The sequence below is a fragment of the Caretta caretta genome, chromosome 11, assembly GCF_965140235.1.
Source record: "Caretta caretta isolate rCarCar2 chromosome 11, rCarCar1.hap1, whole genome shotgun sequence".
In the NCBI taxonomy this organism is placed as follows: Eukaryota; Metazoa; Chordata; order Testudines; family Cheloniidae; genus Caretta; species Caretta caretta.
In genome coordinates this window covers 45,161,233-45,187,761 of record NC_134216.1, presented here as the reverse complement: position 1 = coordinate 45,187,761, position 26,529 = coordinate 45,161,233, and the positions used below count along the sequence as shown (strand labels likewise).

Below are 26,529 nucleotides of genomic sequence, written 5' to 3'. Positions count from 1 at the left end.
GGGGGGAGAGAAGCAGAGCAGAGCAGTGCGTTCAGTGGAGGAGGGGGAGATGAGGTGAGCTGGGGCCGGGCGGGGAGCTGCCGTTGGGTGCTGTTCACCCACCAGATTTTCCCCATGGGTGCTTCAGCCCTGGAGCACCCACGGAGTCGATTGCTCCCCCTCTAGCTTCGCTACCCCACCCCTAGGAGCCAAAGGGACCTGCCGGATGCTTCCCAGGAGCCGCACCAGGTAAGCCCCGCCGGGACTCCCCACCTCACCCTCTGGCTCTTAGGGATGGGGCAGGGTGGGCACCCACTACAGTGGCCCACGAGACCCTCCTGCCCGGTTCTAGGGGCAGTCAGGGGACAGGAGAGTGGGGGTGGATGGGGGAGGGGGTTGGATAGGGCAGGAGTCCTGCAGGGGGGCACGACCCCCTTGTGGGTTGAAGAGGGAACTGGTTGTTAAGATTTTGGCAGCTCACCACTGCTAATATCTGTATGGGCAGGACGGTGAGGTTTGGAACCTGGGTTAATAACAACTACATGGGGGAATCTTAGAACTTCCCATACAATGTTGCCACACATATCTCACCAAGACGTTACTAAAAAGAAAGTTATGAATTTCCAAGTGATATCTTACAAGGTATACTTTGTATAAAGATTACTACAATAGCGTGTAGGGGTAAATTTGAGTTGCCCACTCTCCAGGATTACCCTGGAGTCTCCAAGAATTAAAGATGTCATGTGATGAAATCTCCAAGAATACATCCAACCAAAATTAGCAGCCCTAGCCTAACATCACAGAGGGGCACAGGGGATTTTGCTATGCTTTCAGTGTTCATATATATATATGAGTGGGAAGGGGCCTACGTTAGGGTTGAGGGAGGGGGAATATAGGGCTTCCCACTCTGCCCCATGGGTGTGTAGGGGACTGCGGGGGGGGGGGCGCATTACTCTCCCCTCCGGGATTTCTGCGGGAAGAGGGAAGGAGGTTTGTGCATCACTCGCCAGGCCACACAGGGTGCGCTCCGCGAGGGCCGGGCCCATCCCCTCCGGCCCCATAGGGTGCACCCCGCGGAGGGGGCGGGCAGGAAGGACTGTCGTCCTCCGGGGAGGTGCCGGGCACCGCAGCGGGAGAAAGCGGGGGCTCTGCCGAGCAGGAACTGCAGGTAGCGCCGCCCCGCTCTGCCAGCGCGTCCCCGCCCTCACAACACGCCGACTAGGGGGACGCGCTTCGCTGGGAGGCGGAGGCGGCCAGCGGCCCGGCCATGTCTCAGGAGAGCTTCCCGGCCGCGACCCAGCAGAGCCCGGAGGCGGAGGACGAGCCCCGCAGGTCAGGGCCCAGTGGGGCATTGTGGGTAACTAGGGACACCTCTCCCACTCCCCACAGGCGCGCGAGCGGCCGCGGCCAACTGCTGCCTGCGGGGGTGGGACCGGCCGGGCTCGTGCCCCCGCCCCATTTTCGCTGGGGCCCGGCAGACCCAGCCCGTCGCCTCACCGCGGAGCGAGCGGGGAAAACGGCGGTCCCTGCCGGAGGCTGCAGCCTTAGGCGGGCCGCGGATTGCCCAGCGTGAGCCCTGTCGCCCCCAGGGAGCGGCCAGCTGCGTCCCGCCCTTCGGCCTGGTTCCGGCGCGGGGCCTTTACCCCCGCCGGCTCTCAGCGCAGCCTGGGCCTGAGTTTAGCCCCACCCCCCAGGGGGGCTGCAAGTGTAGATGCTGCCCCAGCCCGCGCTCGACCGGCCGGCCGGCCCGCCTGCCTTCCAGAGGCGCCCGCCAGCCCCTGAGGCTCAGTCCCTTACCCTGGGAGGTAGAGTGATGCCGTTAGAGGCAGCCTCAATAGCCCTTAAACTCAGCTCCCTCTTGACGATCCCTCTCAGTCATGTCAGTGTAAAGTTAGCAAAAAGAAAAGGAGTACTTGTGGCACCTTAGAGACTAACTAATTTATTTGAGCATAAGCGTTTGGTTAGTCTCTAAGGTGCCACAAGTACTCCTTTTCTTTTTGCGAATACAGACGAACAGCTGTTACTCTGAAACCTGTAAAGTTAGTGTGGTTAGCGGATGTAAGCAGGACTCCACATCCTTGAAAAGGAGCCACCTTCATGGAAAAAGAAAAGGAGTACTTGTGGCACCTTAGAGACTAATCAATTTATTTGAGCATGAGCTTTCGTGAGCTACAGCTCACTTCATCGGAAACCTTCATGGAAGAATGTGACAGCTGCTAAACAAGGCCCAGCACCTTCATGGACCTTTCCAGTTCAAACCAGAAGTGGTGGACTTATAGGTGGAAAGACAGTAATCACCCCCACCCCCAGCAAGAAAGATCCTTAGAAGTATTTAGGTGTCCAACAGCCCATCTTTCAAACAGTGCCATGGTACATTGTTTCATGATACTTCCAACAGCATAATGTTCTGTTATCCTAGTGGTGTAGCAAAATAAATAATATAGGGAGGGGGAAAAAAAAGTCTAGACCATGTTCCAAGCCTGACAAGGACAATGTTTGTGTACCATGATCCTACAAATGCACATGTTTGACTTTAGGCATGTGATTAGTCCTGGCCTAAAACACCAGTTCTTGAAATAGCTAGGCTTTTGTTGGAGAAAAGCTTCCCGGGATGGCCAACCTAAGCCGGAGAAGGAGCCAGAATTTACCAATGTACATTACCAAAGAACTACAGTAATATGTAACGATTATGTATATATGTGTGTGTGTGTGTGTATATACACACACACATCATTATATAAGTTCATAATGTATATTTATGATACATTTATAATGTACAGTTAATGATAATCTTTTACTTAGTGGGACTTCTGGCAATCCTTGCTTTCAACAGTTCCCTTGAAGTTTGTTTTGTATGCAGTTGTGCTCACACGCAGCAGTTCTCTTAAGCGGCTGTCTGTCAAAATGGATCGGTGCTTGGATTTCACATGTTTGAGCGTCAAGAAAACAGACTCACAAAGATAGGTTGAGATAAGCATCGAGATTAATTTTAGAGCTGCACCTCTGATGGGGTATTTATCCTTTGGTACACCTGAACACCCACCATTTTTTCCCCAGAGTTGGCTCCTAGCAGGAGCTGCATATTAACTTCTGAAGAGCCGCATGCGGCTCTGGAGCCACACGTTGGCCACCCCTGAGCTATCCAGATACAGTTAACTTTTGAACCTGGTGAGTTTGAGATAGATTGAGCTTGCACCCACTATGGAACTGTCACCTTCAGATCCTCCTCAACAATGATTGTTTTTTTGCTGTGGAGAATTAGTAAGTGCTTTCGTATCCAACCACTTGTCCATATTGTAACTGAAGCCACTCCCAGTTGTCTTGGTGATCAGAAGAAAGTGTTAATTACTTGTAATGTTACTTTGCAAATATTTTGTTTCCCCTGTTCCTATCAGCCAATAGAACAGTTGCCTACAAAAATCCTCTACAAAAATTGTTTTCTATCACATTATATATGCTTCTTTATTGCTGTGTTTAAGAATGATCCTGTATTTGAAGTGTTTGTTACCTAATCTGTATTCTGGTTTCATAGCATGCAGCTTCCATCAGAGCTGAAAACCTCTTCCAATTGTCAGTGCAGGCTTTCAGCATAAAATAACTTTTCTTTCATCACCTAGTGAGATCAATTTGATGTTTTGTAACTTGAATGGACAATGACAAACTGTCTTGAAACAGAGGTAATAAGAGCCTTTCACAAGGTGGTCAGTGATTTGAATCCACTGCAATTCAGTAGCAACCAAAATTCATTCACAGACCTATGTAAACTAATTGGAGTCCATCTGGTTTCTTGTTGATAGGGGTCTGTATTACAGAATGACATTCTTGTTGGCAATTTCAGCATATTGAATCGTCATGGAGTCTGTGTGTGCTTCTCACTTTAGGCAGCCTCTTTAGAAGAGAGCTGAGGTACATAGGATGGCACTTTGTAGAGAATTTTGCACTGTCACTACTCATACTATAATAGTGCTGTTACTAGTCTCCTGATTTGTCCATCTGGTACTCTTTGAGCACTAAATTTGCTTTACAATGTAGAGCTGATAGTTCTGAATAGTCTACAAATGCATGTAGGTTCTCCTGATGCAAAAACTTCATACATGTGCTTGGTTTTAAATACTTGTAGTCTATTGGGTACTAAGATAGGAAGTCTTGTAAATCTGAGAAACTGCAGGGTTTTTTGTTTTCAACATATCCCTCTAACTCTGTCCCCTGTACGTTCGAGGCAAAGCTTTTGCCAAATCCTGTTGCTTTTTCCTCCACAACAGCTTGTAAATTAACTTTTCTGTCTCTTTCCCAAATGCTAAATACAGACATACCTTAGTTTAGCTTAATCACGTTGTGACTGTCTGAGCTACCTGTTTTTCCTCTAATCACAAGAGTTCTCAGACTGGGGGTCATGACCCCTCAGGGGTTGCAAGTACATGCCTCCCAGCTAGCTAGCAAGTCTGCTGTGAAAACTGATATTTATATGTTTATTAATATCAATTTTCACAGCCTCCCAGCTAGCTAGCAAGTTCACTGTGAAGTCTGCGCTAGTAAATCTGCTGTGAAAAGTGATATTAACAAACATACAAATATCACTTTAAAATAGCGTTAAGTATAAGGGGTCGCACTCAGAGAGCTTTCTGTGTGAAAAGGGTTGCCAATCCAAAATGTTTGAGAATCACTGCAATCTTTTCCCTTTCTCTGCTGCAGCTAAAATACTCTTCCTTTCTTGCTGTTCTAGTTCTCAGGTGCCCATCCCTAAAGCCTCTTATTGCGCATTCTGAAACAAGTTTAAGCTCAGACCTCTGGGTAGCTTTTCCCCCTACCTACATCTCAGTTCTTGTTTCCTCCTATACTGCAAAACAAACTTCCTATATATGAATGGATACAAGGCCCACCAAACTGAGAATTCGTTAAACTATTTTTGCCACAACCAGATTTGAGTTTTAGTGGGTGGTAGGGTTTTTTTAATATATAATTTTATCCTTTTACAGGAGCTAGAACTGATTTTAAAAAAATGGAAATTTGGGAGATAATATTGGCCTAGTAAATAGGGTGCTGCATTGGGACTCAGTAGACTGGGTTCTATCCTGGTCTACCATGGGACCTTGGACAAGTACTTTGCTTCCCTATAACTCGGTCTCCCCATCCCAATGTAACAATGCTTGTCCTTTTTTGTAAAGTGCTTTGAGATCTGTGGATGAAAAGTGCCACAAGAGCCAAGTATTACAATTATTTCCTCAAAGTTTCAGTGAAAAAAAAAAAGTAAGATTCAGATTTTTTTTGACCAGCTCTAAATACAGTTTTCCCTTCTAAATTATTTTATTTTGTAAATTATTCAATCGGGAAATTTTCTTCTTTTCTTTGTAGCTTGGAGGAAATGATTGTTGCCAAACCAGGGAAAACACCAATTCAGTTGTTACATGAATATGGCACGAAGGCTGGTATCACTCCTGAGTACAACTTTGAGAAGGCTGAAGGACAAGTACATCTTCCAAGTTTCACCTTTAAAGTCACAGTAGGTGAAATAACGGGCACAGGTCTGTAATGTTACTACACTTTGGTATGGTGGTTGGCAGTGGTTTAAAAAAAAAATTTAAGTACTTACAATGTGTTTTTCATTAGAAAATACAAAAAAAAAAAATTCTATGATTTGACCATTTCATTTATTTAATTCGTTAATATGCTTTGCTTTTGCTCCTTCCAGTACTTGCCAAACTTTAACAGCTTTGCCTAAAAGGCAAGCTTTCAGGGTGGATTTTATTTAAATCACTACTCAGGAAGACTCGATTTAATCATGGATTTCTACATAAAAGTGCATTCTTGTTGGTTGTTATAACCTTAATACATATTCTTCACAACTCAGGGATAGATGTTTCATTTTTAGAAGGTACACACTATACATTTTTAAAGTGATTAATTTTGAAAACTTTTCAGATTAGTTTTACAGCTATATCAGAAAATGAATGATTGTTTGGTTATTTCATTTACCAAAAGTAAGACACTGGGAGGTGAACTATCATTAATATTTGGAGGATTTTCTTGCCATGCTGTATTAGGAGGAGATCATCACCAGACAGACATTTAAGTTGTTTTATTTAACTAAAACAACAACGTTATGTATTCTGGATTTTTTTCTTCAAACAGCAAACATAATATTTTAACAAAACAAGCATATGAATTTTTTAATTTAGTTAAACATTCAAGTTTTTTAAAATCAGGTTTGTTTTTGTTAAAATTATTTAACTTATAGTTAAATGAAATATTTTAAAAAAATTAAATAGACTGTGTCAGCCAGGTCAACATGAGAAACTTAAAATATTGGTTCTGTATCTAACTCGGTTGTCTTTACCTTCACTTCCCTGTTTGTTCATAATCTGGAAAAGAAAAAAAAAGCTTTCCTGCTTTATCAGGTCCCAAACCGTTTTTCAGTTTTGAATGAATTAGTCCAAAAGAAGAAAATAGTCTTTTTACACCAGCAGAAGAAGCTACCTTTGTTAAAAGTGAGATTATCACTTCAACAGTCTCTGAATCCAAGTACTTAAGTGACTTCCACCAGTTCACTGGTGTGACTTTCTTTAGAACATCATCAGCAAACATATTTCTTGAATGGTTCACCCTTAGCTCCGAAGTTTATTATAGTTGGCATTATGGAGGGATGATTGCTGGATGTCCATGTCATTGCCAACTCCTCTTCTTCAGCCGTTAAAAGTTTGACCCTGGTACCAAGTATTGAGCATATTTGCAAGAAAACGAGCTGGAGATAATGCTTGTCCCATTCGTTTTTTTAATGCTTGTAATTTAACTCTGTCATTGCATATTTCTCTTTTTAAGATCTCACTCAGTTCCTTCTCTCTCATGTGTTCAACATTTGTCTTAAGCCCAGTGTTGAGAACTTTGGCTGTGACAGTGTCATCGATTTTTTCACAATTTTGTTCACAAACTGTCATCAGATTAGGCCAGTTCTGGATATAGTGCTCAAAACAGTCCACTACTGAGTTCCATCACGTCTTGTGGGAGAGTTAGCTTGGTTCCTCCCACTTCTTTCAGAGCAGCTGCTGCAAAGTAGTTGTTATGGAAGTATTTTGCAATTTCAACAACATTCGCCTTTATTTCTGGAACACTGAAATAAATGAGGTGCATCAAATGAGCACTGCAACCGTATGTTATTAGCTTGGGACTCTCTTCTAAATAATTTCTTCTCATTTTGGATATATTTGCAGCATTGTCTGTGACCAAGCTGCATACTAGACATTTGGATTTTTTTCCCCACAGTCTGTTATAGCTTTTACTGTTACTTCTTGTAAGTATTCTGCTGTGTGTGTGCATTTCCTGATGTATCAATTGTTTCAGTGAGGAAGATATTCCCTTCTTCTGTTGTCACACAAGCACATACAACAGGATAATTGTGGACATTGCTCCACCCATCAAGACTCAAGTTAACAATTTCACCCTCTAGACCTTTTTTCACACTGCTCAGTTTCTCTTTCATACCCTTTATGCAGCAATTTGCTGGTGACATCTGCTCTGTCGGGTGGACTTTATCCTGGTCTTAATGACTGAACTACATTAATGAAGTGTGGGTTCTCAATCATATGGAAAGGAGAGTTTGTTGCATAAACAAACCAGGCAATTTTCTTCATCAGTTAGCTCTTTTTGTAATCTGCTAGGTCTTATCACAAACTTATCTATGGTTGTTTCTGGGTGATGGAGGGTTGTTTTTTTTCCTTTTTGCTACAGGTGATATGCTGTGGCTATGTGACATACATGAGGTGACTGAAACACGATCATTGGCAGATAACTCTGAAACTATAGAAAATTATGGTGATCTTGAAGGTGGATAGTCTTCAGATTCCTGTATATTGAGGATGGATTTGCCTAAACAAAATAAGTCAGTGCAGTTATTTAATTACCATACTGCTCATTTAGTATTACTCATTGCATTCACTGGTTTCAGAGTAGCAGCCGTGTTAGTCTATATTCGCAAAAAGAAAAGGAGTACTTGTGGCACCTTAGAGACTAACCAATTTATTTGAGCATAAGCTTTCGTTAGCTTCCGATGAAGTGAGCTGTAGCTCACGAAAGCTTATGCTCAAATAAATTGGTTAGTCTCTAAGGTGCCACAAGTACTCCTTTTCTTATTGCATTCACTGACACTCAATACTACTTTAAAGGTGAAATTGTAAAAGGAAGATCTGCCTATTTCAGCTATTTATTTTTTATCACAACTGCATCTAAAATGATAGTACCATGGAGTAACAACTATATTTTTGGAAGTCCTTAGGAAAAAAGTATGAAATAAAAAAAAGTTTACCAACCTGAAGATCCTGCATGTTCAGACATGTTCCTTTCATCATCTTCAACGCAGCTTCCTCTGAGGTTGTTTCATTCTGGCAACTAGGCCAGGCATTTATTTGTTGCGCTGTTTGCATTTTGCACACATGCCTGTCTTACCCACAGGTAGAGGAACTCATTAAAATATCCCCCAAACTGGGTCTCTTCTATGGCCTGCTGCCATTATAGGTTTTCCCTTCTAGTGAGAGAATAGTATGCTAGATCTCAAATCAATAAAGGCTTCACGGAGAAAGACCTCAAGACTTCTGGAATATGCTGCTCAAACAGTTTCACTTTCGTTTCTACGGCCTGTCATAGAATTTCAGGGTTGGAAGGGACCTCAGGAGGTCATCTAGTCCAATCCCCAACTAAATCATCCCAGCCAGGGCTTTGTCAAGCCTGACCTTAAAAACTTCTAAGGAAGGAGATTCCACCACCTCCCTAGATAACGCATTCCAGTTTTTCACCACCCTCCTAGTGAAAAAGTTTTTCCTAATATCCAACCTAAATCTCCCCCACTGCAACTTGAGACCATCACTCCTTGTTCTGTCATCTGCTACCACTGAGAGCAGTCTAGATCCATCCTCTTTGGAACCCCCTTTCAGGTAGTTGAAAGCAGCTACCAAATCCCCCCTCATTCTTCTTTTCCGCAGAATAAACAATCCCAGTTCCCTCAGCCTCTTCTCATAAGTCATGTATTCCAGTCCCCTAATCATTTTCGTTGCCCTCCGCTGGACGTTTTCCAATTTTTCCACATCCTTCTTGTAGTGTGGGGCCCAAAACTGGACACAGTACTCCAGATGAGGCCTCACCAATGTCGAATAGAGGGGAACGATCTCGTCCCTTGATCTGCTGGCAATGCCCCTACTAATACATCCCAAAATGCCATTGGCCTTCTTGGCAACCAACGGCACACTCTTGACTCATATCCAGCTTCTCGTCCACTGTAACTCCTAGGTCCTTTTCTGCAGAACTGCTGCCGAGCCATTCGGTCCCTAGTCTGTAGCGGTGCATGGGATTCTTCTGTCCTAAGTGCAGGACTCTGCATTTGTCCTTGTTGAACCTCATCAGATTTCTTTTGGCCCAATCCTCTAATTTGTCTAAGGCCCTCTGTATCCTATCCCTACCCTCCAGCGTATCTACCTCTCCTCCCAGTTTAGTGTCATCTGCAAACTTACTGAGGGTGAAATCCACACCATCCTCCCGATCATTTATGAAGATATTAACAAAACCGGCCCGAGGACCGATCCTTGGGGCACTCCACTTGATACCAGCTGCCAACTAGACATGGAGTCGTTGATCACTACCTGTTGAGCCTGACAATCTGGACAACTTTCTATCCCCCTTATAGTCCATTCATCCAGCCCATACTTCTTTAACTTGCTGGCAAGAATCCTATGGGAGACCGTGTCAAAAGCTTTGCTAAAGTCAAGGAACAACACGTCCACTGCTTTCCCCTCATCCGCAGAGCCAGTTATCTCGTCATAGAAGGCAATTAGATTAGTCGGGCATGACTAGCCCTTGGTGAATCCATGCTGTCTGTTCCTGATCACTTTCCTCTCCTTTAAGAGCTTCAGAATTGATTCCTTGAGGACCTGCTCCATGATTTTTCCAGGGACTGAGATAAGGCTGACTGGCCTGTAGTTCCCAGGATCCTCCTTCTTCCCTTTTTTAAAGATGGGCACTACATTAGCCTTTTTCCAGTTGTCTGGGACTTCCCCCAATCGCCATGAGTTTTCAAAGATAATGGTCAGTGGCTCTGTCCCTCCCTTCTTGCATTTATCTCCAGACTTCTTCTCTTTGTTGGTGGGGGAATAGATCTGGACAATCTTCTATTCATTGAACTTTTTGAAACTTCGCACTTTTAGAGAGAGGTAAGGGATTGACTCTGTGTACACAAATTTGCAGAGGGACAATAGGGTTGAGGGCTGTTATTTCTCACCTCTATATTTTATTTATTTAAAAACATTTTTGCTGTTAACAAGCATTTTATCTCTTGAGACACAAATCCACAATTTGACAACTTCAAAACTAAGCATCTCTGATGGTATCTTTTAGACTGAGCACTGAGTCCCATTGGGTAGATAGATAGATTAACCAAAATAATCTATACAGAAGCCCCTGGAACCCTATAAGATTGGGTCCCTAATCCATGAACTACTGGAACTCATTTACAAAACTTTTCTTAAACATTACATGAATATATTGTATCATACTATAGAATTAGAATTTATAATCCCTATTCCATGATGAGATATCTTTGAGCTATTAATGTATCTATCTTTAGATAGGTTTTTGAGGAAAAAAACATTTTATCAAAAAAATATGATTTAAATAAAAAATCCAATTTTTTTAATTTTTTTTTTAAAAAGCAGTGATTTTTATCTACCCTGCAAGCTTTTAAACTTTGAGTTTCACATGTTAAAATATTAAAACAGTGCGGTTTTAGGCTGTTAATTCTGATTTGATATTTACAGAAAGTTCAGTAAAAAGGCAAAGATAAATATTACCTTGTTCACAGGCTGAAAGGAAAAGCTCCAATAGCTGCATGCTAGTTTGAGGATTCTGAAAAATCTAACCACAAGAAACTATAAATGTTAAATTAATCTGTTTGGATTAAACTACATCTATTGTCTTCATGATAGTACACTACGTATAGATTTATTACATGCAAAAAAGTTACATTAAAAGAATATTATGGTTGTAATGTCAAGCACTCAAAAGCCAAGGAAATTCCAGAATTAAAGTTGCCTGTGCATCTTTGATTTGGCCCCCTTGTACACAGCCATTATGAAAATTACATGCTCTGTTATATCTTTCCATATGATCTCTACTTCAGTGGAAGCATAGTTATTCATTATTTATCTGTATCCTCGTCAATACGTGACCCCAGGTCTTAAATACATACCATTTAAACCATGCACCAAATAAGAAGTTGTTAGTTTCTTCTTGGGTGTTTACATCATGCTTTCACCATGGTAACTGAATGCTTCTTAGACAATGAATTGATCTTCACAACACTCATATGAAATTAGGTGGTCATATTATCCTCTTTTCACAGATGGCAGAACTGAGGCACAAAATGTCTTAAGGTCAAGATTTCAAGAGTGTCCACTAATTTTGGATGCTCAACTTGAGATGCCTAAGGCCTGATATTTCAGAGTACTAAGCATTTTTGACACTTTGTATATTCAAAGCACAGTCCCTATTGACTTCACTTGTGAGTGCTCGGCACTTCTGCAGATCTGGCCCCAGGAGTCTCAGGTTGGGCTCTCAAAAATGAGGAGCATACAATTAGTGGCTCCCTTTGGAAAATTTTAGTTTGAGTGACTTGCCCAGCAGCCTGAAGGAATAGTGTGGCAGAGGCAGGAATAGAATCTAGTTCTCTGGGATGACATTCAACATGAATAACCAGAAGATCATCATCTCTCTTCTTGCAGTCCCCTGCCTCATTCACTGCACAATTTCCAGGAGGTTGGTTGCACCAGAATGAGAGACTTCCTGGACTATCATCAGAGGGACTGAGTGGACCCCAGTGTGCTCAGACAGCCAGGGGTTGCCTACCCTGTGTGTCCTCCATCATATGCTCCAGAAAGTGAGGGCAGCCTTACCTCCCACTTCTCTCTTTCCTGGAGTGGATCCTGTAGGTAGGTGCTCCCTACCCACTGCTTACCTCTGGCCCTCCAGAATTAGACATCAGACCCCTGTCCCATGAGCCTCCCACCCAACCTGAGCTGGCTGAATGACATTCAGCTGTATCACCTCCAAACCATACCAAGGAAATATGTGTATGCACTTGTGCTTCATACTATCCATTTCATTGCCCTCATGTCTACCCCTACCCTACCTCCCTGACAGTAAGTGGTGGGACTTGCTGCCACCTGAGGAGAGGAGGTAACCTAGTGGTCCAGCCTATATTCCATTCTGGTCCATGGCCTACCAGGGATATCAGTTGGTGGCTCCTCCATGAAGCCATAAGCATGGGCGTGTAGATGGTGCAGTTCATGAACTCCCCCAACACCTGTCCTGTCTGCAGTGATAGGGAGAGCCTGGCACACATCTACATATGGCGTATCAGATTGCAGCCCCTCTCCTCTGTTACAGAGGTTCTGGCTGCACTTGTCCCCACACTTCCCGATCCTTGCAAACCCCATCCATTGCCCCACAAAGGTGCAAGACCTCCTTATGAACTTCCTGGTACTGGCAAGATTGCCATCCATCATACCAGGAGGAAGAATCTGGACAGGGCTCTGCAACTGTGGGGACTATTTCCAGTCCCTTGTGAAGTCATGTCTTCAGGCAGAGTTCCTCTAGGCCAGTGGTTCTAAACCAGGGGTACACAGAGGCCTTCCAGGGGGTACATCAACTCATCTAGATATTTGCCTAGTTTTCCAACAGGCTACATAAAAAGCACTAGCAGTTTTTCAGTAATAGTGTGCTGTGACACTTGTGTATTTTTATGTCTGATTTTTTTAAGCAAGTAGTGTTTAAGTGAGGTGAAACTTGGGATATGCAAGACAAATCAGATTCCTGAAAGGGGTACAGTAGTCTGGAAAGGTTGAGAGCCACTGCTCTGGGCAGTGTCCACTGACTCCTTAGATGCCTTTGAGGAGCAGTGGGCACTGTCTGGGGTTCTCTGTTCAGTGTCCCCTTCCAGTTCCTGGATTTTCAGCCTTTGATCTTCACTCCCATCCCTGTTTTTTCATTTGTTGTCCCCAGTATATACTTGGGGCCCAGATTCACTGGTTTCTCCCAGATAAGAGGCAGGGCCTTTAACTGAGGGCAGGCTTAGGGCCGCCATTTCCCAGCAATCACAATAGGTACACACTTTCCAGCTTCTGCTACAAACAGCCTCCATTATTACACAGCCCTGATTCATCCCCCGAGCAGATCCATGCAGTGCACCGAATGAGGCAGGGTTTCTGTGCTGCAGATCCATGCATATGCACATGATCGCTGAATTAAGGATGCACAAACTACCTTAATCCTGGTGTTTCCTGACTTCTGAATACTTGACTTTGCAACCGTAAAGTTTAAGTGTAGTTTCTTGGAAGATCATAGACTAGATGGTTCTTTTTAAAAGTCTTAAGACATTCTGTAACATAGAACCATATAGTCTTCACATAGTTCATCAGGAGGGTTCAGACTACAGTACTTGAGATAATGCAGCAACTGATGTAATAATATGCTGTTATCCTCTGGACTACCACTAGGGGGAGATGAGAAACACTGTGCCAGTGGGTTTCAGAGCTATTTGCTGACAACCCACGGATACAGACTCAGGACTTCTGGGTTCAATTCCAGAGGAGTGTTCTATTTTGGTTATATAGAATTCTGCTCTTATTCTCCCCCCACCCCCATGTCTCCCTCTGATACTGTATAACCCACCCTACATTCCCTCAGCCTCTCATGCTTTAGGGATATCAGATTGTCTATTTTAATACAGGTGAAGGCCATAGCAAGAAGATTGCAAAACACAGAGCTGCAGAAGCTGCCTTGAATGTTTTGAAAGGAAATCCAAGTATTGGGTGAGTTAGGTGTTGCTGTATTGTACTGCACAAAATTTCATTGCTGCTCTAAAAATGGCATTCAAAGAAGCTCTGAAGACCAAAAAAAATAAAATAAAAAAATACTGTCAGTTCAGCAGTTGGAAGACTTCATTTTCTTTTTGAGGAAAGTCTTTTCTAATTTAAGTCTAAAAACTGACTCTCTCTCAAACTTTCTAATGTTACCTTTTCTGTAATCTGGATTCTTGTATTTCATTCTTTTCCTAGTGAAACTGTCTAAGATGAAGTGGGGCTAATGTATTTTTTCAGGTGCTATTTCTGTTGCATGATAGTGTACTGTATAATTTGAAGCACTTATATAGGTGGCTTTTACATCAAAAACATTCTTTAACAAAAAAATTACATGATTATAGTATAATAATAAATAATAATAATAATAAAAGGCACCGCATATATATTCAGTTTTTACTATTTTCTCTGTATAACTGGTCAATCCACTATTTGTGTGGTTCTCCTCCCCTCCCCGACACACACAGCCATGGAAGAGAGAAAATGACATGTTTAAAATAAATATCCACAAGTTGCCAGGGGACACATTAATATCAGGTGTATCTGGCTCTAAAGTTTTAAATCTCAAATAATTACGATATAGTATTTTCCACACGTGAGAAGATGGGGATTTAGCCTTGGACACTAATCATGCAAAGATTTCAATGGGACTACTCACGTGTAAAATTAAGTGTATGCATTAGTGTTTAGAGGATTGGGTGCATAGGTTATTAATGGATTAGTGCCTAATTTATGTCCCTCTTAAGCAGTTTTAACTTAAAATTGTCAGTTTAAAAAAAAAAAAGTTAAACTATTTTAGTCTTTCAGTGCCAGACTCCATAGTTCCAGATTCTCCAAAGCAACCACAAAATCAGACCAATCCTATAGGTACATTACAGGTAAGATGTAACCTTTTTTGCATTTTAAGACCATCATGCTATATAGTTCAGGTATGTGTATAAAAATGTTCCTTACAAGAAATGAATATTGGATAAGCCTGAATTTAAAATATATTCTGGTTCTTAGAAACTAAACTAGCAGCTAGCTACTTTTTGAACTTTTTTTTTTTTTTTTTTTTTTTTTTTTGTAGTTACAGAAAGCAGCATAGACAGCCCAGAGCAAGTAGTACAGGTCAGAAAAGAGCAACAACTAATTTTGTTCACTGCAGGAAAGCATGTAGAGAGCCAGCAGTAGTAAAAATATGAAATGTGTATGTAACTAACTTTACTGTTATAAGTATGCTTAAATCCAGTTAATACTGTCAAAATAAAAACATGGTGTGAACAGATTTAGACATGAAAATTTGGCTTCCTATACTATAAGATTTTCTTTAAAATGTTCACAAAGCTGGTTGAAATTGGAGACCCATAGACAACATATTTAGAGGATTATTTTTAATGTGTTCTGATGAATTTAAGGTGTTCTGTATTTCTGAAATTTGGAGTGTTTATGGAAGAAGGGGAACAGAATGTTATGTACAAAATCTTCCCATTTAAATAATGTTTCATGTCTGCTTTGTTTGGCATTTTCATATGAAACATTTAATGCATGTCTGTATTAACTGTGATACTAAGTGCTAAAGTTATAACACTGTAGGGTGAACCCTGGAGGTCTAAATACAGAGTGCTGTGTGCTCTGCCTCCAATCCAACAAAGTACTCAGCCACATATGCCTTGCTGGATTGGGGCTAGAGTGCTCAATGCCTTGAGGGATTGAGCCCAGACACCAACCCTGAAGACAGTTTTGCATGTGCTTTAAGCATAAGTAGTCTCATTGAGTTTGACGGGGTTTCATATTAAGTGAAACTGTTTGCAGTGTTTTGACCTAAGTTTACTTGCATGGCTCTGAAGAATCTCATGGTTCACCAATGACTAGTTGTAAGTAAGAATCAAAACCTGAAAGTCGCCTACTGGACATGAGATTTGGGTGCTTTTGTTTAATTTTTTCCCCATAGACATATTTAAGGTGGAAAGGTACAGAAAACTTAGCTTAAGACATGCACTTCCCTTAACAACAACAGTTTTCATTAATGAATAAATCCTTGATGACACATTTCTTGACCATTGTTTTTAAAGACAAATAAATGTAGTCAAATTGTTTTTCTCTCACACACACTCACAGCCCTTTCATCTGCTTTAAAATATTCAGTTTATGTACCATTCTGCTCTTCAAGAGATATAACATAGAAACTTTAGTTGAAAGGCATGTCTTACTACCAGGTCAAAAAGAAAAACTCACTGACCGCATGATTACTCTGGAGCTATGTTTTTATTTTAATGCTGTTGGTACAGTATTGCATGATGTGATATGTTCAGTCACTAGTTTTGTTAAGTTTCAGAGGAACAGCCGTGTTAGTCTGTATTCGCAAAAAGAAAAGGAGTACTTGTAGCACCTTAGAGACTAACCAATTTATTTGAGCATGAGCTTTCGTGAGCTACAGCTCACTTCATCAGATGTATACCGTGGAAACTGCAGCAGACTTTATATATACACAGAGAATATGAAACAATACCTCCTCCCACCCCACTGTCCTGCTGGTAATAGCTTATCTAAAGTGATCATCAGGTGGGCCATTTCCAGCACAAATCCAGGTTTTCTCACCCTCCACCCCCCCACACAAATTCACTCTCCTGCTGGTGCTAGCCCATCCAAAGTGACAACTCTTTACATAATCAAGTCGGGCTATTTCCTGCATAAATCCAGGTTTTCTCACATCCCCCCCACCCCCATACACACACAAACTCACTCTCCTGCTGGTAATAGCTCATCTAAACTGACCACTCTCCAAGTTTAAATCCAAGTTAAACCAGAACATCTGGGGGGGGGGGGGGGGGTGTAGGAAAAAACAAGAGGAAACAGGCTACCTTGCATAATGACTTAGCCACTCCCAGTCTCTATTTAAGCCTAAATTAATAGTATCCAATTTGCAAATGAATTCCAATTCAGCAGTTTCTCGCTGGAGTCTGGATTTGAAGGTTTTTTGTTTTAAGATAGCGACCTTCATGTCTGTGATTGCGTGACCAGAGAGATTGAAGTGTTCTCCGACTGGTTTATGAATGTTATAATTCTTGACATCTGATTTGTGTCCATTTATTCTTTTACGTAGAGACTGTCCAGTTTGACCAATGTACATGGCAGAGGGGCATTGCTGGCACATGATGGCATATATCACATTGGTGGATGTGCAGGTGAACGAGCCTCTGATAGTGTGGCTGATGTTATTAGGCCCTGTGATGGTGTCCCCTGAATAGATATGTGGGCACAATTGGCAACGGGCTTTGTTGCAAGGATAAGTTCCTGGGTTAGTGGTTCTGTTGTGTGGTATGTGGTTGTTGGTGAGTATTTGCTTCAGGTTGCGGGGCTGTCTGTAGGCAAGGACTGGCCTGTCTCCCAAGACTTGTGAGAGTGTTGGGTCATCCTTTAGGATAGGTTGTAGATCCTTAATAATGCGTTGGAGGGGTTTTAGTTGGGGGCTGAAGGTGACCGCTAGTGGCGTTCTGTTATTTTCTTTGTTAGGCCTGTCCTGTAGTAGGTAACTTCTGGGAACTCTTCTGGCTCTATCAATCTGTTTCTTTACTTCTGCAGGTGGGTATTGTAGTTGTAAGAAAGCTTGACAGAGATCTTGTAGGTGTTTGTCTCTGTCTGAGGGGTTGGAGCAAATGCGGTTGTATCGCAGAGCTTGGTTGTAGACGATGGATCGTGTGGTGTGGTCAGGGTAAAAGCTGGAGGCATGCAGGTAGGAATAGCGGTCAGTAGGTTTCCGGTATAGGGTGGTGTTTATGTGGCCATTGTTTATTAGCACTGTAGTGTCCAGGAAGTGGATCTCTTGTGTGGACTGGACCAGGCTGAGGTTGATGGTGGGATGGAAATTGTTGAAATCATGGTGGAATTCCTCAAGGGCTTCTTTTCCATGGGTCCAGATGATGAAGATGTCATCAATATAGCGCAAGTAGAGTAGGGGCTTTAGGGGACGAGAGCTGAGGAAGCGTTGTTCTAAATCAGCCATAAAAATGTTGGCATACTGTGGGGCCATGCGGGTACCCATAGCAGTGCCGCTGATCTGAAGGTATACATTGTCCCCAAATGTGAAATAGTTATGGGTAAGGACAAAGTCACAAAGTTCAGCCACCAGGTTAGCCGTGACATTATCGGGGATAGTGTTCTTGACGGCTTGTAGTCCATCTTTGTGTGGAATGTTGGTGTAGAGGGCTTCTACATCCATAGTAGCCAGGATGGTGTTATCAGGAAGATCACCGATGGATTGTAGTTTCCTCAGGAAGTCAGTGGTGTCTCGAACAAATCAGATGTCAAGAATTATAACATTCATAAACCAGTCGGAGAACACGTCAATCTCTCTGGTCACGCAATCACAGACATGAAGGTCGCTATCTTAAAACAAAAAAACTTCAAATCCAGACTCCAGCGAGAAACTGCTGAATTGGAATTCATTTGCAAATTGGATACTATTAATTTAGGCTTAAATAGAGACTGGGAGTGGCTAAGTCATTATGCAAGGTAGCCTGTTTCCTCTTGTTTTTTCCTACACGCCCCCCCCCCCCCCCAGATGTTCTGGTTTAACTTGGATTTAAACTTGGAGAGTGGTCAGTTTAGATGAGCTATTACCAGCAGGAGAGTGAGTTTGTGTGTGTATGGGGGTGGAGGGGATGTGAGAAAACCTGGATTTATGCAGGAAATAGCCCGACTTGATTATGTAAAGAGTTGTCACTTTGGATGGGCTAGCACCAGCAGGAGAGTGAATTTGTGTGGGGGGGTGGAGGGTGAGAAAACCTGGATTTGTGCTGGAAATGGCCCACCTGATGATCACTTTAGATAAGCTATTACCAGCAGGACAGTGGGGTGGGAGGAGGTATTGTTTCATATTCTCTGTGTATATATAAAGTCTGCTGCAGTTTCCACGGTATACATCTGATGAAGTGAGCTGTAGCTCACGAAAGCTCATGCTCAAATAAATTGGTTAGTCTCTAGGTGCTACAAGTACTCCTTTAGTTTTGTTAATTGATTCTCTATTTTAAGCAGGCTGGCCTTGCCAAATCAGTACTATAATTTGGATAATCATATTAAAATATGAAATAAAAAGAATTGAAATTAATAGCTCAGAATGATTAAAGAAGGAATTGGCACTTAGTCAGGGCTTAAAGTTTCAAGTTTGACTAAACAGCTGAGATTCAAGCTGGTTTTTAACTTTTCTGAACAGGACCAGGTCCATCTCTCTTACATGGCACTCTAAATCCTGCCAGCCTGAAGTGTGAGTGCTGAGGATCAGACACCCTACAAAACCACCCTATGTCTTTTCATTTTTAGACAGGGTTTTAGGCTAACACAGCTCTTTAAAATGTAACTTACTAGTGTTTTGGGGTTTTTTTACATGTGCTGCTAGTATTGGCAAATACCAGAACAGAACACGTTTCAGAGTAGCAGCCATGTTAGTCTGTATTCGTAAAAAGAAACGGAGTACTTGTGGCACCTTAGAGACTAACAAATTTATTCGAGCATGAGCTTTCGTGAGCTACAGCTCACTTCATCGGATGCATTCAGTGGAAAATACAGTGGGGAGATTTATATACATAGAGAACATGAAACAATGGGTGTTACCATACACACTGTAAGGAGAGAGTGATCACTTAAGGTGAGCTATTACCAGCAGGAGAGTGGGGGGGGCACCTTTTGTAGTGATAATCAAGGTGGGCCATTTCCAGCAGTTGACAAGAACGTCTGAGGAACAGTGGGGGGTGGAAATAAGCAAGGGGAAATAGTTTTACTTTGTGTAATGACTCATCCACTCCTAGTCTCTATTTAAGCCTAATTTAATTGTATCCAGTTTGCAAATTAATTCCAATTCAGCAGTCTCTCCTTGGAGTCTGTTTTTGAAGGGTTTTTTTGAAGAATTGCAACTTTTAGGTCTGTAATCAACTGACCAAAGAGATTGAAGTGTTCTCCGACTGGTTTTTGAATGTTATAATTCTTGACATCTGATTTGTGTCCATTTATTCTTTTACGTAGAGACTGTTCAGTCTGACCAATGTACATGGCAGAGGGGCATTGCTGGCACATGATGGCATATCACATTGGTAGATGTGCAGGTGAACGAGCCTCTGATAGTGTGGCTGATTGTGATCAGGCCCTATGATGGTGTCCCCTGAATAGATGTGTGGACACAGTACTTTGACTTCTGGTAAAAGTGTCCTTTTAGGTAACTTATATCCTTGTGTTTTCCCACATCAATATATTGTGCTCTTCAAGCTATTACTGAAATATTTTCAGTGTTATGGCGGTAAATGTGTTTGAAATATGGACCGATGAGTTTTGCTAAGCAGTGGTGGTAGCTGTTTGAATGGGATGTTTAGAGACAGAACAAAGCAGAATCTTTTTTTATTAGTCAGGTCTAACTTCTGTTTCTCTAGGAACTGGCTGTTCAGAAGGGATGGAGACTTCCTGAATATTCACTTGCACATGAATCGGGGCCTCCTCACAAGCGAGAGTTTACAATGACTTGCAGAATAGAAACGTTTGTAGAAACTGGTATATATATATATATATATATTTTTAAAAAAATCAACACAAAACGTAGCAAATTTAGAATGTGGTCAGTTTCCATAGCAGTCCCTAATGAATTGTGAGTGTTGGCCTCCCTCCCCCCCATTTAAAAATCTTAATATTGTACCTATCGGTTCTTTTTTAAAGCAAATTCATGACATACAAAATGCATCATTGGCACTCTTAAAATATTTGCTATTAACCTTTGGACAGTGAGGATACATTTTCAGTTCCCTAACATTAAGGAAGAGACCATTTTAAAAAAAATGTTCCATTATTTAACTTGAAAATGCTGGAAGCTATGGTGTTAACTTTGAAAATACAGACTTGCAGTGCTTTTAAATATTAGGATAAGTGATATTCTGCATGACAGTTCTGTCCTATTACCTCGAAATTGGCAAGAGACTGCGCGAATACATTGCACTGATATCCTAAATAGTGTTTGTACATAAGACTTTAAATCAAGCAATTTAAATGTTGCATCTAAAACATTTCTCAATGCAACAGAAATTGTTGAATGATACCTCCCAGTGTATTGAAGTAAAATATTCCATTTGAAGTTAGCAACATACTGTGCAAATACATAGTAGTTCTATTTCAACAAGTATTTGCTGAATGACATTCATGCATTATGTATGTTGAAGAACCTGCAAAAATTTTGCATTGGTACTTAACTCCCTTGTAAACTCTTGAGCAAATTCTATACTTGTAACTGTAAAGTTATTCTTGACCAGCCTTTCCAACCTAGTGACCAGCATTTGGTTAGCTGCAAATAACCCATCCTCAAATGAGATTGTTTTGTAATTTTTTGGTGGAGGGGAGGACTCCCTGGTTGTGCTTAGTGACATTCTGATATAGAATTTAGGCTTTGAGAAGTTATGGGAAGGGGTTGGTGAGGAGAGGAAGCAGTTTGAAATACTTAGTGCAAGACACTGAATCTTCCTCCCCAGAACAGGTATTAACCTCCAGCTTTGAAGCTCAGTAGTAATGATAGAGGCAAATAACTGTATCTGGCCCTAAGTTTTTAAATGCTTAATGTGTTATCTTACAGCTGAGAAATTGGAGGTTTACTTTCTTTTAATGGAGTCTATGGGAGAATCCTGCTCTTTAAATTACTATAAAATACATTCTAAACCCTGTTTCCTTAGTGTACTTCATAAGACTAGATCAGACAAATTCTCTAGGAACCTGAATACCTGTAACCATCAGTGGTTAACAATATTGCATTTACAGGGAGACTTGCAGATTGAATTCAAGTCAGGTGGATTGCTCAATGATTTGGGTCACCCATTTAACCCCTAAACAGGTAGCTAATGATCAAAATGTTGCTATCTGATGTCTCTTTGGTGGTCTACATGAAGTGAGTTGATTTTAGTCTAGTTCTTAGTGAACAGGTATCCTCCATCAGAAAACCATTACCATTGCAATTATTAACTGGCACCAATATTGGCAGAGTGTCCCAGATTAACTGGACTTATAGACTGAAGTGTTCTTTCACTACAGGAGGTGATCCCTTCAGTTTATAACTGACTTATTCTGGAAGAACAATGTGAAAACTTGCACAATTTCACATCTTCTTCCTGTTCTGAGTACTAATAGAAGGCTTCTGTTCTCTTAACTAAGTACCTTTCAGTTGTATTACAATTCTTTCAAAAGAAGGAAAATGTGAGTAAGAGTAAGCTGCAAGAGTGTTTGTGTCAAGATATTATTTAAAATGTTTTATAATAGTGAATCTATTTGTGGAACCCAAACACATCTAAAGACCAAATTCTGTTTATCTACAGATTGGATAATCAACAAGCTGTAGTAATTCAGGAACTCAGTGTTGCAGCAATGTGCCCCCAATGCTAGTCCACTAGCAACAGGATTGAAGTCAGTTTATTTCACATAAGCCTTCAAACAGCAGTCAGATAGTAACAATTTATTTCTTACTGTTTATGGTAAATTTGAACCAGCAACCTACAGATGAATTATCCGTCCTCTGAGCCACTAAGTCCACCTCCATGCATTTTTCTCTTGTTAATACTGTTTGGTTTTGTTTCTTTATGCAGGGACTGGGACATCTAAGAAACTAGCAAAGCGAAATGCTGCTGAAAGATTACTTGCCAAATTCCACAGGTTCCCTCCAGATAGCATCAATATTTCCTTAGTAAGTAATGGGCAGAGCAGCATAAGTGCCATAAATCCTGTCAGACAATTCAAACAATGACAAAACTAACAAAATATCGTCAGACACTTTCATTATCACAAAGTTTTATGCCATGTTCCTATTTCTAGATGGACCCAAAAGCTCTGGGCTATCATCCAAATTTTGCATCAGATTATTAATAGGACATTGGTGGAAGAGACTATATAAGGACAGCCACCGTTAAAAGTAGGATTTTTCTCTGTGCTACTCTTATTAATTGGCTTCAAATAACCCATCCTGCTATTTTGGGAGGGAGAAAAAGAGCTATGTTATAGGTAGATATCCTTTTTCATAATGTCAAATGAGGGTATCAAACAGGGATAATTTTTATTTGACCAGTAACATAAGGGAGTTCTGGGAGCAGGGATCTGAAAAAGTGGGAGAGCGGAAATAAAGTCCAAAAAGTAAAATAAGTGAGTAGTGTTTTTGAATCTGTTTGCTTACTACAATAATAAATTATAATACCTTGACACAGACAACGCATGCTGGTGAAATATAAGTATTTGCCCACTTAAGTGATTGGAAAACATAATAAAAATACAAGACACGGTGGCCTATTAAAGTGTACCTTCTGGGATATACTAGGTTTGTTCACACTAAATTTGCATGGCATATCTAGGGTATCAAGGAGGCCATCAGGCAGCTGCTGCTGGCAGCTGCATATGCTTTGCTTTCCCCAAGCAGCAATACACATCACTTCGTTCAATGGTATTGTCTGCACACTTTCTTGTAACAGGCACTGTGGAGGAAGCAGCCATGCAAGAGGCATAGAACACAGGGTCAGACCAGTTTACAGGGAGTGGAGAGATGAGGTTGGCTGAAAAGAGGGAGAAGGCACCAAGTGTGCTTGTTGAGAGAAGAGGAGCAAATATAGGGGAAAAAATTAAAAATAAAGAATGGGAGACAGGGAGAACACAGGCAAAAAGAAAGACAGTTGTAATCAGGCCAAAACATAGCATAAGGAATAGGATAGCGGGCAGTCAGGCACCAGTCCATCACTGGGGCAGTTGAACAAAAAAGCTGGGAATCACTGACACACTATCTAAAGGTGCTGTGTGGAAGTTTGCATTTTCTGTGTTTTTGTAGATTAAAGTGAATATTGCATGCTTTTTTTGTTGTTGTTGCTGAACAGCATTAATATATAAACACAAATCTAAACCCTCTTCAAATGTTTTCAGGGAAATGAAATGGGAAATAATTTAGGATACACATGGGATGCCTTAAGGAACTCATCCGAAGAAAAAATTACCTTGCTGAAGAAAAGTCCACTCAGTATTCCTAATACAGACTATGTCCAACTACTTGGAGAAGTTGCAGAAGAACAAGGTTTTGTTATAACATATTTGAATATAGGTATGTTAGTATTGTAATACATGAAGGATACATTCCTCCTCTCTGAGCCACACTTAAGCAAAACATGCAGTGATGTTAAATGGCAGCTCTGCTCATACAGCATAAAGGAAAACTTTGCCCTAAGACTCCAAGCCTGCAATTCATATATGTGAGCATATAATTCACATGCAGCTCTACCGAAATCATGGTTTGCCCACGAGTCTGATTGGAACCTAAATTACTATAACTACAGAGGCATCCAAGCCTAGATTTTTCCATTATTTATGGCTAAGGCTATGATTTAGTCACAGGTATTTTTAGTAAAATTCATGGACAGGTCATGGGCCTGTGAATTTGTGTATTGCCTGTGACCTGTCCATGAATTTTACTAAAAATACCCATGACTAAATCTTAAGTGGGTCACTGCTGGGGGGTGCCAGGACTGCTGCTGGGGCGTGGGGGAGGGCAGGCATGGCACCAGCTGCTGGGACTGCCGGCAGTGACTGCACCAGCTGCCCGGGCACTGCCTCTGGTAGTGGCTGCACCGGCAGCCCGAGCTCCGCGCTGGGGGCTGCCCAGGGAAACGGCCATTCCAGCTGCCTGGGGACTGCCAGCAGCGGCTGCACCAGCCACCCAGGGACCACTGCTCAGGCGGTTCCTGGAGCCAGCTGCACCAGCCACTTCTCAAGCAGTCCCCAGGGTTAGCTTCCCGGGGATGCCCGAGCAGTGGCCAGTGCTGCAGCGTCTGACTGCGGGGTGACTTTAGCAGTGACCGGGGTAGCTGTCCCCATGGCCACCTGACCAGCTGGCTCTGGAGCCACATGTTTGGGTGGCCCCGGGGTCAGCCACACTGGCCCCCGCAAAAATCATGGAGATAGCGGAATCTGTGACTTCCGCAACCTCCATGACAAACACTGAGCCCTATATATGGCTATGAACTTAAGAGCCAAAGACTTTCACATCCCCACTTACTATGATTTCAGAAGTTTGGAATCTAGCTGGAATTGTAAATTTTCCCTTCCTTTCTGTTATTCTGGTTGTCATTTCTCTTTTTAAATCTCATGTTCTCCCTCCTCCCTTGTGTTACCACCACTTGAGTTGTGACAACCTTGTAACTAGGAAAAGCAGATACAATCTTGTGTGGTATCTAATACCACTCTTTTTTTATTGCATTATTAAGATGAAAAACATATATGCAGTCTGGACTAGACAGACACTTGGCAATGTACATACTATTCTTAACCTCCAAATAGAGATGTCCTGATTAATAAGAAATTATGATGGTACCAAAAAGTGTTAGCTTTGATAATGCAGGGTAAGATTGATTAAAATCTTAGCTCACATTTTAGTGATATCTAGTAACTAATTTACAAGTATCTAGCACAGCTGCTATTCTAAAAGTTAGAATTTTGCAAAATATTTGACACCTACACAGTTAATATTTCCAATAATTCTTTCAAATGTTACTAGCAAAATAACTATACATGCTGCACAGCAGGAACAGAAAGGTGGATGGATCATTCAAGAGTATAGTCGACATTCTGTTCTATCCTTCATAAACTTTCCATCCATAAGTGTTTTGGAAATTAATTCTGTATAATGAGTGACTAAAACTCAGTGTGGTTGTATAAGTGATTTTAATACATGTCACTTGGAAAAATTTGGGGGAAATAAGGGAAGTTGTGCAATAACTTATACAAGGCGTAATGTTGAGCTAATCATTGTTTGCTTATTTGATTTCAGAGGAGCTGAGTGTGAATGGACAGTACCAATGTCTTGCTGAACTCTCAACCAATCCAGTCACAGTTTGCCATGGTACTGGGATTTCTTGGGGCAATGCTCACAACGACGCCGCTCACAATGCATTACAGTATTTAAAGATCATGGCTGGAAGAAAATAAACTTGAAATAGAAAAATATCTTCTGCTAAAGATTTAACTTAAAAGATATTTCCAAAGTTGGATGTTCTCATATATGTAGTTCAAATTTATTTTGGGCTATTTTTAAGTCACTCCACAAATACCATTTTAATTATTCATTACTTTGAAATGAGTCAGTTATCATAAGGTTTTCATTTTGGATTGGTTTACAGTATTTAGCTCTCAGTATTGTAAAGCAGTGAGGACATTAAATTACTGCTTGCATACTTACTGAAGCATAAACACTCCCTTATGGAAAACCTGTAGGGAGAATTATAAATTTGATACCAGAGTTAGAGAACACAACACAGACATCAAAGATGGTAGCTATAGGAAGACCAGTCCTATAGTGTGCTGAGTACCCCTAAACACCATAGTTTTCAAAGGGCATTGGGGATTGTCTGTTCCTTGCAAGGGCAGGCCTTTGAAGAGCATATTCTGTTGCTATTTATAACCCAATGGAAATGTATCTGATTATATGCTTTAAAAGTTGGGCATGGTGTTTTATGAAAGTTCCCATTTTATTTTTACTTCATTGAGTGAATGGTGGCCTTTTAAACCCATTATCTGAGATTGGCACTTGAAAGCAATGTAATGGCTACAGAAACATTACTGCCCTCTTTTAATAAAGATATCTATAAATGTCATTAGCTGTTCTTTAATAAATTAAGGTTTACTCCTGTAA

General features: G+C 41.4%; 2 protein-coding genes across 5 annotated transcripts in view; one reads left to right on the top strand and one right to left on the bottom strand.

The window, feature by feature from the left end:
- Window positions 1-1,550, bottom strand: part of PJVK (pejvakin) — a 22,170-nt gene extending 20,620 nt beyond the window's left edge. The window contains exon 1 of the mRNA XM_048869400.2: window positions 1,477-1,550. The gene's annotated coding sequence lies outside the window, so the exon portion shown is untranslated. The remainder of the gene's footprint in view (window positions 1-1,476) is intronic.
- On the top strand, window positions 1,076-26,529 carry PRKRA (protein activator of interferon induced protein kinase EIF2AK2). Of its 4 annotated transcripts, none has more exons than XM_048869571.2 (8): window positions 1,077-1,311; window positions 5,332-5,501; window positions 13,742-13,823; window positions 14,671-14,749; window positions 20,273-20,390; window positions 22,457-22,554; window positions 23,772-23,919; window positions 25,669-26,529. In XM_048869571.2, the coding sequence occupies exons 1-8, from the start codon at window positions 1,247-1,249 to the stop codon at window positions 25,824-25,826; spliced, it is 918 nt and encodes a 305-aa protein (XP_048725528.1). In that variant the 5' UTR covers window positions 1,077-1,246; the 3' UTR covers window positions 25,827-26,529. The 4 variants fall into 4 exon arrangements, with proteins under 4 accessions (XP_048725529.1, XP_048725528.1, XP_048725527.1 ...); XM_048869570.2 differs by having other exon boundaries at window positions 1,080-1,311; window positions 23,772-23,946; XM_048869572.2 differs by lacking the exon at window positions 20,273-20,390 and having other exon boundaries at window positions 1,076-1,311; window positions 14,679-14,749; window positions 23,772-23,946.